General features: G+C 36.5%; 3 protein-coding genes across 4 annotated transcripts in view; all 3 read right to left on the bottom strand.

Moving 5' to 3' along the window:
• Window positions 1-8,483, bottom strand: part of LOC134822334 (serine/threonine-protein phosphatase 2A 65 kDa regulatory subunit A alpha isoform-like) — a 116,857-nt gene extending 108,374 nt beyond the window's left edge. The window contains exon 1 of the mRNA XM_063833344.1: window positions 8,474-8,483. The gene's annotated coding sequence lies outside the window, so the exon portion shown is untranslated. The remainder of the gene's footprint in view (window positions 1-8,473) is intronic.
• LOC134821828 (nuclear speckle splicing regulatory protein 1-like) lies at window positions 5,704-8,397 on the bottom strand. 2 transcript variants are annotated; one of them, XM_063832628.1, is made up of 5 exons: window positions 8,334-8,397; window positions 7,844-7,998; window positions 7,306-7,457; window positions 6,985-7,084; window positions 5,704-6,794 (listed from the first exon to the last, which is right to left on the bottom strand). In XM_063832628.1, exons 1-5 carry the CDS (start codon window positions 8,383-8,385, stop codon window positions 6,066-6,068), a joined length of 1,188 nt encoding a protein of 395 aa, XP_063688698.1. In that variant the 5' UTR covers window positions 8,386-8,397; the 3' UTR covers window positions 5,704-6,065. The 2 variants fall into 2 exon arrangements, with proteins under 2 accessions (XP_063688698.1, XP_063688699.1); XM_063832629.1 differs by having other exon boundaries at window positions 5,804-6,794; window positions 8,330-8,386.
• Window positions 8,484-8,665: 182 nt separating the features above from the next.
• LOC134821921 (uncharacterized) lies at window positions 8,666-13,679 on the bottom strand. Its single transcript, XM_063832750.1, has 6 exons — window positions 13,600-13,679; window positions 13,417-13,495; window positions 11,179-11,425; window positions 10,291-11,058; window positions 10,029-10,170; window positions 8,666-9,878 (listed from the first exon to the last, which is right to left on the bottom strand). Exons 1-6 carry the CDS (start codon window positions 13,646-13,648, stop codon window positions 9,721-9,723), a joined length of 1,443 nt encoding a protein of 480 aa, XP_063688820.1. The 5' UTR covers window positions 13,649-13,679; the 3' UTR covers window positions 8,666-9,720.
• Window positions 13,680-14,730: the final 1,051 nt, after the last annotated feature.

The following is a 14,730-nucleotide window of genomic DNA, read 5'->3' as shown; positions in this document are numbered from 1 at the left end:
CTAAGAAGAACAACTGTGTAATAGGGCTGTTTGAGGATACATTATACCCAAGGGAGGTCCTCAGTGTGAATGGGGATTCTGCAACCATAACTTTCATGAGTTCTATTAAAGGATCTACACGTTACTGGATTTGCCAGGATTTGGCAAGTTAGGAAAGGCACTCATACCTTACAGACAATCGGTATTGATATGAAGGTACGACCAAGACTCACGTAACTAGGTGTTGCTATGGGTTGCTAGGGGCCTACATAGTGAGGAACCCTAACATCAATAGTTTAATTGTAATCACTTTACTGTTTTAAACCGTTGTTACCATGACCCAGGTCAATTTTCAACAGTTTTGGGTCAAATAGTGGTATTTTATGCCTTATTTTGCATGTAAATCGTCGTTGCTATGGGTTGCTAGGGGCCTAAATAGTGGGAAAACTTATCTCCCTGAAGTGTTAGACATTAGTTACCATTTTATCTCCCAATACACAACTGTCATAGGGTTTATAAAGGATAACTAGTATAATATTTATGGATAAAGTTATAAAAAACCCTAATTTTCACTGAAATCTCAATTTTTCGTAAAAAAAGACGAGTTTCCATGGTTACGGGCACCCAATATGCCTCCAGATGAGCTCTGGAAGCTTGAAATCATCAACCCTACCTGGTATGTTAATAATAATCAACATTCATTAGTAACAATAGAGTGTAAGATATTAAAATGACATGTATTAACCTCTAAAATGCCTAAAACGCCCCGTTGCTAGGCGTTGCTAAGGCCCAAAAATACCACTAAAACACCTAACATCATGTTTTTATACCTTTTATAGTTGGCATACAAGTTACAATATACAATAATGGTCTTTCTGGATACTTTTGGCCATGTTAAAAGTCTTTGAATGGCAAAAAGGGGTAAAAACAAACATTTTGGCTGATTTCGCTTAAATGTTTTTCAAAACGACCCGTTTCCATGGATACGGGCACCCTGGGGGTCTTCAGAAAATTTTTAGATGGCTGAAATCATTCACCCTACCTGGTTTGTCAATAATGATTCACAATCATGGGTAACAATGAGGTGTAAAAGGTGAAAATGAATTAAATAAAGCCAATTTTAGTCAAAAACGTAAAAAATGACCCTCCTGCTAACCGAAAACGGGGCGGGAAATATTTATTTTGGGCTTTTTTGACCCCAAACCAAGTTATTTTTTCATTTTGGAGGTCCCTTTACCCAAAAAACAGGGCCGTTTAAAAATTTGGAAAATTTGCATTTTCGTGCCCACCCCTACTCTTAAGATACGGGATCGGAGTCAGAGAATAACTCAACAACTGCTGGATTCAGATGGTTACATTTGCTTTCGAGGGAAGGACACTAGGACAAGGATACAGCCCCCTCTTCTTCTTGTTGTTTGGGTACTACCTGTTATGCCAAGGCAAATGAGGATGAAAAGCAGAAGGGTTAGACTGAGGAGGAGCAAAAGCAAAATTATTATGGTAATACCCGCCAGGCCAATTAGGAGGAGGATGAGGAAAATCAGGATAAGAGAGATGAGGAGCAGCAGCAGAAGGACTAGAGCGAAGAGGAGTAACGGCAGAAGGGCTAGAGCGATGAGGAGCAGCAGCAGAAGGACTAGAGCGAGGAGGAGTAACAGCAGAAGGGCTAGAGCGAGGAGGAGCAACAGCAGAAGGACTAGAGCGAGGAGCAGCAGTAACAGAAGGTTTCTTTATCACCTTTCTGAGAAGTTGAAATACCCACTTGAGATCTTCAGGTGATGAACAAACTTGTTCAAGTACATCAAAAAGTTTCTCTGCTATAATAGGAGTATTCTGTTGACAAAGATACAGATCACATTTATCAAGAAGATATTTGCAGTTATCAGCCACATCCTTACCTTCTTTAGACAGACTATCTTCAAGATAATGTGTTACTGGTTTAACTACAAACTGATCATTAGTAGGTCCAGCCAGTTCCAATATCAAGTCCAGCTGTTGATGAGAAAGAGAATGCAGGTTTTCTTTAATGCACCTGGAGATAAAATCCTCCTCTCTATTCCCTGACCTGATCTCATCAAATGCTATCTGGACAATCTCCCGAGACTTCAGCTTCTCGAGGGCGAATGCAGCTTCGTCAAACAGAAAAACTAAATCCTGATAAGTAGGTTCTTCGATTGCCTTAGCAATACCGGTGAAATGCTCTGAACATCTGGTCACTAACCACGTGACGTTAAACACATGACTCATCTTGTTAATGTCTCTGAACATGTCTCTAGAGATCAGAGGAGTTTCTCCCGAGTAGGCAGCGTCTACAAAATATCTCACAGCTTCTTCGCTGAACTCCTCCATATCCACACTGGTCAGATGAAGAGTTGTGGTCATGTGATCTATCACGGGACTGTTAAAGGACAGGATCACCGAACTGGCACGAACTGTGGCCCCGTTTTTGGTTTTTAGTGCTAGGGTACTGTGGGTCGGAGAGTCCAGCAAGTGTCTTCCAAAGTTCATTGGTACTGTAATATTGGGGGCCATTGTGTAGGATACTTTACCTGAGAACATAATTGGTAATTAGTTGATTAGTTACATCAATAGTTATAACTTTATAATAGATTTAATAGTAGGATATTACACCAGTGATCTTTATATGTGTCATACAGGAGATGCCATGTCGAATTTAAACAGATTCAAGTCAGCACACTACTCCAGGGAGTACTCCATCAGATTATAAACATTAAACAAGAAATGAAATAATGTGCTTGTATACCGCCCATATGGTTAGCAACTGACACAAGTGTCAGGTACTAACCATGTTAGAGCGGTTCTAAAGGGTGAGGTGAAAATATCTAGCAACAAACAACTAAATCATCTCAAAAACAAATCTATTCAGAAAAATTAAAACTTTAATTATATCTTATAGTCATTTTAGGAAGATTTATTGATATATACCACACTACGATTACTAACAAACCACCAGAAAACACTTCAAAAGTAACATATAGGAATCATAGGAAGGTGTATTGATATATTATTACACACTGCACTAATAAATAAAGATACACCCATAAAAAAACATAAGAACAAAATCAACAGCACTAATCACATACGGTCATTAAACAAGGTAATGCCAGTATCATCACTTTACTTTGAAATTACGAATTAATGATAATATCGCGAAATTGTGTAATCTATCGATTATAAGAATAACTGTCTAACATTTAAAAACATTGTTCTGTACCATAAACATGATAAAATTAAAAACAAGATAAAATACATGTTAATCGTCATGTGAAATCAAATTGGTATTAATTGAATTGCCTTATTTAAATTAATAATGTCTTCAGGAACAATAATATTGATATCAAAATTAATTCAGGACAGCGATTAGGTGTTTTTCTGGCTTGCACCATATTATGTCGTTAATCAAATACACAGTTATTTGTGAACAGTCTACATTTTATGCTATTGTGTAGATTGTAGAATGGATATTAATTGTTCATAGATTCCAGAAATTTCCACGGTTCTTTCGTTTCAAAAAGATTTATTATGAGCTTTTGAAAACAGTCCGAGTGTTCAACGTAAAGTTCAAATTTCACATCAATTATTTTGCTGAACTGCGGTTTTTAATTAAGGCGCTATCTTAGCAATCAAAGTTTTCAAAGATTTGCGGCCGTGCGTCTGAGATCGGCAACGCTACATTTATACGATGCTACACAAAATTTGTAAAGCCGAGAAATTAACTAATTTATGATTGCTAATCAAATTCGTTGGATTATTTATTTATTTCTGCCAAGCAAACGATTGAGGAGTAATAGCAGAGGGACTTGACTGAAGAGCAGCACCAAATAGACCAGAGCCAGGAGTAGCAGAGGGACTTGACTGAAGAGCAGCACCAAATAGACCAGAGCCAGGAGTAGCAGAGGGACTTGACTGAGGAGCAGCACCAAATAGACCAGAGCCAGGAGCAGCAGAGGGACTTGACTGAAGAGCAGTACCAAATAGACCAGAGCCAGGAGTAGCAGCAGAAAGACTTGACTGAGGGTGAGGAGGAGCACCAAATATACCAGAGCCAGGAGTAGCAGCAGAGGGACTTGACTGAGGAGCAGCACCAAATATACCAGAGCCAGGAGCAGCAGAGGGACTTGACTGAGGAGCAGCACCAAATATACCAGAGCCAGGAGCAGCAGAGGAACTTGACTGAGGAGCAGCACCAAATAGACCAGAGCCAGGAGCAGCAGAGGGACTTGACTGAGGAGCAGCACCAAATAGACCAGAGCCAGGAGCAGCACCAAATAGACCAGAGCCAGGAGTAGCAGAGGGACTTGACTGAAGAGCAGCACCAAATAGACCAGAGCCAGGAGCAGCAGAGGGAGTTGACTGAGGAGCAGCACCAAATAGACCAGAGCCAGGAGTAGCAGAGGGACTTGACTGAAAAGCAGCACCAAATAGACCAGAGAAAGGATCAGCAGCAGAGGGAGTTGACTGAAAACCAGCACCAAGTAGACCAGAGCCAGGAGTAGCAGCAGAGGGAGTTGACTGAGGAGCAGCACCAAATAGACCAGAGCCAGGAGTAGCAGAGGGACTTGACTGAAAAGCAGCACCAAATAGACCAGAGAAAGGATCAGCAGCAGAAGGACTAGAGCGAGGAGCAGCACCAAATAGACCAGAGCCAGGAGTAGCAGCAGAAGGACTAGAGCGAGCAGGAGCAGCAATAGAAGGAATAGAGCGTCGAAAAGCAGAAGGGATAGAGTTAGGAACAATGCGAGGAGCAGTAGTAACTGGTTTGTTCACCACCTTTCTGTGAAGTTGAAACATCCACTTAAAACTTTCTGGGGATGAACAAACTTGTTCAAGTACATCAAAAAGTTTCTCTGCTATAATAGGAGTATTCTGTTGACAAAGATACAGATCACTATTATCAAGAAGATATTTGCAGTTATCAGACAAATTCCTTTTAGACAGAGTATCTTCAAGATACTGTGTTAATGGTTTAACTACATACTGTACATCAGTAGGTCCAGCCAGTTCCAATATCAATTCCAGCTGTTGATGAGAGAGGGAATGCAGGTTTTCTTTAATATATCTGGAGATAAAATCCTCCTCTCCAATCGCTGACCTGATAAAATCAAATGCTATCCTGACAATCTCCCTAGACTTCAGCTTCGCGAGGGCGAATGCAGCTTCGTCAAACAGAAAAACTAAATCCTGATAAGTAGGTTTTTCAATTGCCTTAGCAATACCGGTGAAATGCTCTGAACATCTGGTCACTAACCACGTGACTTTAAACACGTGACTCATCTTGTTAATGTCTCTGAACATGTCTCTAGAGATCAGAGGAGTTTCTCCCGAGTAGGCAGCGTCTACAAAATATCTCACAGCTTCTTCGCTGAACTCCTCCATATCCACACTGGTCAGATGAAGAGTTGTGGTCATGTGATCTATCACGGGACTGTTAAAGGACAGGATGACCGAACTGGCACGAACTGTTGCCCCGTTTTTGGTTTTTAGTTCTAGGGTACTGTGGGTCGGAGAGTCCAGCAAGTGTCTTCCAAAGTTCATTGGTACTGAAACATTGGGGGCCATTGTGTAGGGTACTTTACCTGAGAAAATAATTTGTAATTAGTGAGAACAAATAATATCATCAAGATTAATATCTATAAATCAGCGATTACTAGGACACTAAAGGTTTCATTATCCATGACAAAGCTTACTAAAAGTACCTTGTTTGGAGAAAAATTTTCAAACCTATCTAAATTTATTCCCGATTCATAGAAATAAATATTTTAAGCTTCGGAACATTAAACATAATAACAGATCACACGCATTTAATGAAGATAAGTTGCATAAACATTTATAATATAAGTAAAAGTTCAATAAATAATCTCATTAGGTCGGGGTTTTTCTGAAAGCACATAACAGTGACAAGTGACAACACTGTTCATAAGGAAGAGGAACCATCTTATAATATCAAATTATTCCAAAAATTGTGGACCGGCTGCTATTCCTTTACAGATAACAATATAGGAATACGCACAGTTATTTGAGATTGTCAATTTTAAAATACAGATAAATCAATCCCCTTGCATTACTCATGTAGCTACTGCAGCTTGGCGCTTCCAATATCTCTCAATTGCTGATTTGATGGTATCTGGAGTGTTACGCTTCTTACAGGACTCCTTTACCAGTCTTACTCGCTCCTCCCGCTGCTCCGCTTCGGTCATCAACAACTTCTTCACCTCTGCAGGACCTGCCTCTTCTTCTCCTTCTTCTTCTTCTCCCTCTTTATTCTCCTCCTCTTTTTCATCCTCCTCACTATCAGAACTGTCACTATCGTCTTTATCCAGATTTTTTTCATCTTCCGATCCTTTAGCTTTCTCAGGTGATGTCTTCTCCGTTGTGTTAGCGCTACTAGTGGAAGGCTTGACTACTTCACTCTCAGTTTCACTATCAGATCCCCCTTCACTGGCAGTGTCACGTGACCTTACTTGGTCTGAAGTTACACGACGTGACCTGTACGTTCTTTGTTTTTCTGTCCTTATCTTTTTGATTACAGTTTTTTCTTCTGGAGATTTAGGTTCTGTTTGTGTTGGAGATGCAGGTTGAGGTTCTGAGGGCGCTGGAGATTCCTCCATTTCTTTAGCTGGAGGAGCAGCAGGTTTGGCTTGAGACACACTGCTAGCCACACTGGAAGCAACCTCAGCAGTCCGCTGTGATAGTATATCTCTGTAGAAATCAGTTAGATCCCGTTTCTTGGTGACATCATTCTTCTTCTCCTCTTCAGCCATGCGCTTGTGTTCTTCCTCCAACACCGCCAACTCCTGTGGAAAAACCAAATTCAGTTAATCATCACTTACAGTAACAATTACAGTATTTTATCTAATTAACGTTGTGACAACCTATTATAGTATTACACCGTTACAAGTAGATCAGGTTATAATAAAACTTTATCAATTAAAAGCCAATTAAGATCAAATTAAGATCCAGGAGGAAAACTAAGGAGCTTCGTACCGCAAGCTTGTTTTTGTAGGAAGAAGTAATGAATGATTCCTTGTCAGCAAACTCATCTCCTTCGTCTTCTAGTTCTCTCTGACATTGCCTTTCAAAATGTCTGAAAAGAATAGGTCTGGTTATCACGAATTAATTGTAAATTCCTTGCATTGTGTAAAACATCCATAGTTTCATACTCCTCCGAGCCTCCGACTATTTATAAGCTACTAAGCTAGTTTAATACTTAAAAATCATATTACATTCCAGAAAGTACCATCTAACAAAACGTGAAATATTATTATTTTAATGAGCAAAATTTGATAAATTAATTTGTTGTCCTACCTGTCATTCTCCAACTTCCTGACCGCAGCATTCCTGATGAGATTCTTAGCATACTTGGAAGTTTTATCTTGTTTAGCCACAGCAACCTTCTTCTGTTTGTCTTCCTTCATTGTGTCATATATCTCATCATACTGATACACTGAGGGGTCGTCCTGTGATCAATAATGTGTCTGTTAGTTGTTTTAATTAGTTAATTAGTTAATTCATTGAATAATTAATTAGTTAATTAGTTAATTAGTCGCTAAGTTTGTTAGTCGCTAAATTTATCAACAAATTAGTGAAGCACATCACACTGTTTAACACTCTTTCAACTGAAGTTGTTCTTGCAATGCATTTATAACAAGACTGAAGTCGAATTTTATGAACAATAACAACAGATTATGCTGACAATTTTCAAAAGATATCTGAAGAGGAACACAAACAAAGAACGAATATTTAAGCAGTTTATTCCACTTGAGACTAGCAATATATTATATTATAGTAGTATACTACTGCACTAGCCACTACTATATATATTATATTATACTACTATACCAACCTCGAGAGCTCGCTGAATGTCTATCTTTGCTTGTCTCTTCATATTCTTAAAAGCTGTGCTTGGTGCTTGTTTCTTAGGTGCCTCATCCTCCTCATCGCTGTCAATATTAAACACTGAACTTAGAGGTCGCTTCTTGACCGGGGCTGCTTCTTTACCTAACAAGTTTATAATTAGATAATTTGCTAATTAATTTGGAGGGGGATATTTAAAACATATAAGGGATACGAAAGATTTTATTAGCAGGAGCTTTCAAAATACTTGTGTAAATCGTCTTCAGCTTTTAATTAATTAGTTAAGTACTGCGTTACCAAACAGATTTGCAATTAGTTCATAGTTGGTTATTTAAATAAGTTAAAAGCAAGAGTTACTCAATATCTTCACACTACTGCTACAACTGCTAAGTTTGGATCTTCACACTGTAAATATTATACTTTCTGTATAATATATATTAAGATGTTTGTACCATGAAGCTTAGTTAACAAAAACCTACTTTTTGGTATGATAAGACCATATTTCTTCTTGTATTCTGGTCCGATTGACATCTCCCCTAACAAGTATTTTGTGGTTATTTTATGAGGGTTGTCATTATATAATATAGATAGATTTAATAAAATAAATATTCTTAATGAACAAATTATTTACCTATTCGTATTTGATCCAGGAATTTAAAGCAACTTACATTAGATGAACATTGAACGTGTAGAATATGACCATACATATAAAAGTACAGTACAATATGTAAACAAGAGGGTTATATAATTTGAATATTCGACACTCCCGCCACTATTTGGGATTTTGAGTTATGAGAAGATGGAGAAAAGTAAAACAAGCGTTATTAAAATAAAAGAGTACAGAAATGATAGATCTCTAGAAAATTAAACGATTCAGAGAATTAGTGATCCTCTGTTATAATCGAACCTAATTTTGATAGTCAAGGTGATAAGTCTGTCAAATAGCATTCGGTACAATAAATCAGGTTTTTAAGAAAATTTAAATTCATATTCGAAACTCAATTTTTTTCATTTAAACTATGTATTTTCAACACTCTCAGACTAGAAGGAGATAAAACTTATTAATTTCCTAAGATTAACTAAAAAAGCACAATTGATTCTGACAAACCGTCTCAACAAAATCACGTGCTTAAGTTGACAAATTCCTGCCCTAAATTATCACGAGATAAAATTCATGCACAATTAAAATGGAGTCAGATTTTATATCAATAATTAAATGATTAAGTATCTTTCAGGTAATGACGTTCAAATACAGGTTTCCATAAATATAATTTTCAAAACCTTGACCTACCAATTAAAATCAAACAGCATTATCCAAAACGACAAATTCAGAAAGATTGCCAATTCACCTATATTGGTTACTTTAGAAACAATCAGGAAAATTATCAATACTTATCACAAAGAACAATAACGAAGTAATAGAAACAGCACGATAATTAACCAATTAACCAATTAACCAACACATTAAAGCTGGACTTCCTTCTCGAAGAGAGCTCACCTAGGAGCTGATATTTTTGGGTTTATACTGAATCTTTACCAAAATATTCATCGTGTGAAAAATAAATAGTCTTATTCTTGGTCAAAAATTTGGTTACAAACACTAAATTTTATCACAGAAATTATATTATCCCTATTTTTGCGGATTCAAGTCCAGAGAGTATCTTAAAGTCTCAAAGTTTCTCAGATTTTCACCACCAATCCCATCATTTGATGCAAATCATTCAAACATTTATTAGTCTTCTTATTCTTATTACTCACAGAGCGACCAATCGAATCAGAGTGCGTTATTTTAGTCACGCGATGGAGAGTGACCAATCAGAGTGCGTTATTTTAGTCACGTGATGGAGACTGACCAATCAAAGTGCGTTATTTGATCTCCTCATCAAACTCGGTGTCGTCTCTGCTATCGGAGGGAGATTTGCGCTTCCTAGTAGGTGTAAGTCCGTACGTCTTGTTGGCTTTAATACCCGGGTTTTTATCGAATATGCCACTGTGCTCCGTAGACTGCTGCTGCGGACTGTTTCCTGCAATATTGGTATTTTACAAAGGTATGGTTAGCACAAAACATCTGGTAAGTTCACAATTGATGATACATACACGATATTTGTGAATTGTGAAGATACAGTGCACGAATATGCTAAGTTGCAAATTATCAGTCCGTATAACACACAAACCTTTGATATCAGGGATTTTCAAGACCAATAACGGTTTAGATGAGTTCTGAAGAACAATTTGTGGCTTAGGCTTTATCTTCTGGTAGGAATTAGTAGGTTGTTTCGGTAAAATTGTTTGCATTCCCGTTTTGTTACTTGACAGCTGAAGTTGAAAGGCTTTATCAAATCAAGTCAGAGATCTATTTAAACTTTTAAACAGATATCAAAGCATTTGTGTTAGAAAATGTAAACAGTTCACGTGTCTATTTATTATTAAACTTACAATGGGCATGACTTTGAGGATAAGGAAACTCTTCACCTCTTTGTTGACACCATTCTGAGTTGCTTTGCTAGGATTGCTAGGATCTATGGCAACATTCGGTGACCCATTACGTGGTGTACTAGTAGAATTTGAAGGGCCTTCTGATGACTGATGAGAGGTTGGCAAAATTACTTCCGGTTGTCTCTCTACTTTTTCTTGGACGTCTGCACCTGGCTCAGTCTTGGGTAAGACTTGTTTTACAGGTTTACCTTTAGCGGAGTTCTTGTAACACGTTCCGCTACAAGACAAATCTGGAAGACTCCTCGAGCCGGGAAGACTCCGCGAGCCAGGTACCATGTTCCGCGTCCTAGCTGTAGTCCGTATTTTATCAAAATCAACCAAACCCAAACTTCTGCTACTGAAAACTCTTTCTTTGACAGGGGCCTTATTTTTACTTTTTGAGGTTTTACTGACTTTATTATTTAACTTGCTGATCGAAGAAGGTAATAACGGTGTAAGAGTCTTGACTGTTTTGACAGGTCCACTAGTGGCCTGTGGAGGGACAACAGGGCGGGAGAACTGCCGAATACAGGAGCCTGAGTTTATTGTTTTCACTGATTTTTTATTAGAGGGAGGGAGCTGTGATGGTATTGAGAAATTATCTAGGTCCATCTGTGGTTTATAACTCGTTTTAGGCTGTACTTTTGGTCTTTTAGACATATCGTTTGAGAAAGATTTTAATTTAGGCCTCTTTTGTCCAGCAGTTTTAACGCTGATCTCGGCTGTGTCCTGAAATAAAAGATCGAATAATTAATGAGAATTCAGAAATAGTCAGAGAAAAACAAATCTTTCAAGAAGAATATTTAAAAAGAAATTTAAGAACAATACTTAAATTGTAAAAAGACTAACAGGGCAATCCAGTGTCTTCCAAAAGCCCTTGCATGACGTTTGAATGTGTTTCTGTAGAGTTTTAACAGAGGCAAATGTTTTTCTACAGACAACACACATAGGCTCGCCACTTGTAGATTCAGATGTTGAGAAAGAGACAGTGGGATGATGGTTGTTTGCTAGATGTGACAACAAACTTGACATATTCTTGTATTCAGCAAAGCAGTGCATACATTTCTTGTTCTTGTTCATTCTCGTCGAATAGCTCCTGGGGTGTTTCAAGAAGTGAAATTATTCAGTTTAAGATGGACAACACTTTAAGGAGCCTGTCAGTTCAAGTAGGTTTCTGAGATCATTGAAAACTGTGTCCTCCTTAATTTATTTTTAAGCATTTCTCAAATAGTTGGATAAGGTGACTTGTTTCAATATTATCATGCCGACAACATCTCTAAGAGTGCTAATTCATACTTTCAAAGCTAGAATAAATTTTCCTTATTGTAGCAGTAAATTAGAATTTGGGACTCAAAAATGGAATGTAATGGATAATTTCCAAGATTCAACAGTGTGTATGGCATGAAAAAAAGATAAAATAAATAAATAATTAACAGAACTTACAGAATGTCAGCTGATGTTATATGGGCAATTTCGGGCAAATGGTAACCAGGATTAAAATATAAAATTTTTAGCAATTTATTTTTCTTTGATTATATTTTGAAGCCAACCGTTTGCACTACCAGACATAAAAGACCGTTTGTAAATATCTTAATTTTCCTTTTTCCTATCGCATTTTGAAATTGCTGCAATTATTAGCAATTTTATATGTTAAAACTGCCATTTCTTCACATAGATCGAAAATGGAGAATATAACTTCCTAACAAACCATATTATCTTTTTCTATTAGCTACATCAGGTAACATTTAACGATTACCAACTTTTTGATACATGATTTATACCATTTCTGATTTATGCGCTCCCAAATATTTTTATTTTTTGAGTGAATTACTTGACAGCGATTACCAAAAAGTTTTTTTCTGTGCCAAATTTCCATCCCTTTTACCTTAAAACTGCCTTGTACTTCTAACTTTTATTGCAGGACATGATCAACTAGTTTTTAGAATGGATGGGCCTTCCAGTTTGTCAGTATAGGTGTCCAGTAATTCACATTGTCAAGTAATTCACAAGTTTTGTCCCTGTAATTCACATTGACTTGAAAGAATTATATAAAGCAATTTACGATTATGTAATGCAATAAGTGATGTCAATAAGTAATAATACATTGAAACTGGTAAAAATAATGAAGTTTATATCAAATTTTGATAATTTAATTCCATTAAAATGGTAAATTTAATTGTATTAAAAATTGTTAAAATACTTTTAAAACATGTAAAAACTGTGGTTACCTTTTTCTGTTCCAGGATATAATACCGATTACTATGCATGCTGATAGAAAGAAATTTATATCTAATTTTAATAATTTAACCCCATTAAAATGTTAATAATTGCAATAAAAAATACCAAACAGTAATTGGCCAATTAACAAATTAGTAGAAATTGAAAAATCATGAATTATACTGATATCTCTTCATTAACTCAAAAGAACGTAAGTTACAAAGCAGGGTGCAAACAAGAACCTCTTAAAGCAGCAAAATCTGCACTGAAAAGGCACACAGTGAATTACTGGACACAGGAATGTGACTTACTTGACATGAATGATAACATGTATATAACAATTAGAGTTTACATGGATAAACTTTTCAGTAAAGTAACCATACATACTTGCAAACAATGATTTAGTGTTTATGTACACCGCTTATTACACATTCAGTGTACACACATGGGCACAAAACGTGATGTTTCTGCAGAATTATAAATAGTGTAAATTTTGCCCTGTGAATTACTTGACATTTTCAAATGCCCATAACTCATGAACTACAACACATAAAAGGTTGTGGTCTTTTGCATCATCAAGCAAATGGTTCCACCTTGCTTTATAACACCTTTTCATGCTTGTATATTATTCAGATGGCCCTGTGGGACCATTAAAATCTACAATTTCTATGCAAATGGTGAATTACTTGACGCGAAATTGCCCATATGCAGCTTCAAACAAATATAAAAAGCATCAAAAAGAATTTAAGTGCAAACTTTGCACAACAATCTTCAAGTTGACCGATATTTGGAATTCACTGAGACAGTGAAACTGTTCAGGCTATATAATCCAAAATCTAAATACTCTAAAAATCATATCATGATCAATACCTTAAATAGTTTTGCCACTCTGGCAGAGAAGGCACATCCTTGTGTCTGTCCACGAAAGTGCCCCTCTTTGGAACAGGAGCTGAAATAAGGTAATTATACTTAAGCCTATTATCAAGATTAAATACAACACAATTTATTCTCTATTCTTCAAACAAGGTAAAAAAGGAGCTACTTTTTATTTACCTGGATTCTTAGCACTCCAATCTGAGAGGACTACAGCTGTGTTTCCCATGACTTAAAGGTTCATGAACTATAAGTATGCTATTTAGGTTAATGATTTGAATATCGGTAGAAGGGGCCAGCAAAGCGATACAGTGCATGTTAATGGTTTTCCTGCACCACTTCCTTGAGGTCAGCCTGGTGTAACCATATATTTTTTTAAATTCTGAACAGCATCCCAATCTTTTCACTTGTTATAACACAAAATATAGCGAAGTTGAGTAAAAAAATTTGAGCTGAGTTTTGAAGACTATATGTCTATATAAAATAAATGAATATACTTATTTAGCTATCATAAAACTGAATAACTATGGCCACCATGTTTGGGCAGGAATAAGATAATAATAATAATTCTATTATACAGTCACATAATTGAGACAATTTTGGCCCCTTATTGGGGGCCGAATATGCGTCTATGTTGAAGTGTCCTGGTATAAAATAATTTAAGGAGAGTTCTCTTAAAACTTTTAGACAATAGGGATAAATACTAGGACCAACTAATTGTTAGTTCCTTTTTCGGAGTCTTTCAGAGTGCCATTATTTGTATTTCATATTTCCCATTGTATTGATTGTATTTATGATTTGATTTATTATTATGATTGATTTATTATTATGACTGTTTTTACATCACTGACCGATTATCTCTCAGAGATTGGTGGTGCTGTGATTGCTCATATTAGTTGTTTCATTGCTCAGACCAATTAAAATTGTATCAGGAGATGAAAAAAAAGAACAACAATCACGGCCTAATGGAAACACTTATGTGCAATATGTTGTGAGAGGCCCTTGAGCAATGAAACAAGAAATTTTCAATGAAACAAGAAACTCAACAATATTATAACAATGAAACTATAACTCATTTCCCGCGATTTAAACTATTGAATCAGATAGCGTTCTATAATACAAGGACTACTCTAAGAATTAGTCTCTGACAAATTTCTTATTGTAAACGTTACAACCAATAGCCTGATCGACTACTGTATATTATTTTTTATAAGTGTGTAATCTTTCAATCTTGCCATTCTTATCTTTTCCGTCGCGTCGATTCCATTTCCATTTCATATTGTTTTCAACAAACTGCATGTACGTCTCCAT

The sequence above is a fragment of the Bolinopsis microptera genome, chromosome 10 (genome assembly GCF_026151205.1).
Source record: "Bolinopsis microptera isolate Bmic1 chromosome 10, MBARI_Bmic_1.0, whole genome shotgun sequence".
NCBI classification, from domain to species: Eukaryota; Metazoa; Ctenophora; class Tentaculata; order Lobata; family Bolinopsidae; genus Bolinopsis; species Bolinopsis microptera.
This window is presented reverse-complemented; position numbering and strand designations above follow the sequence as displayed.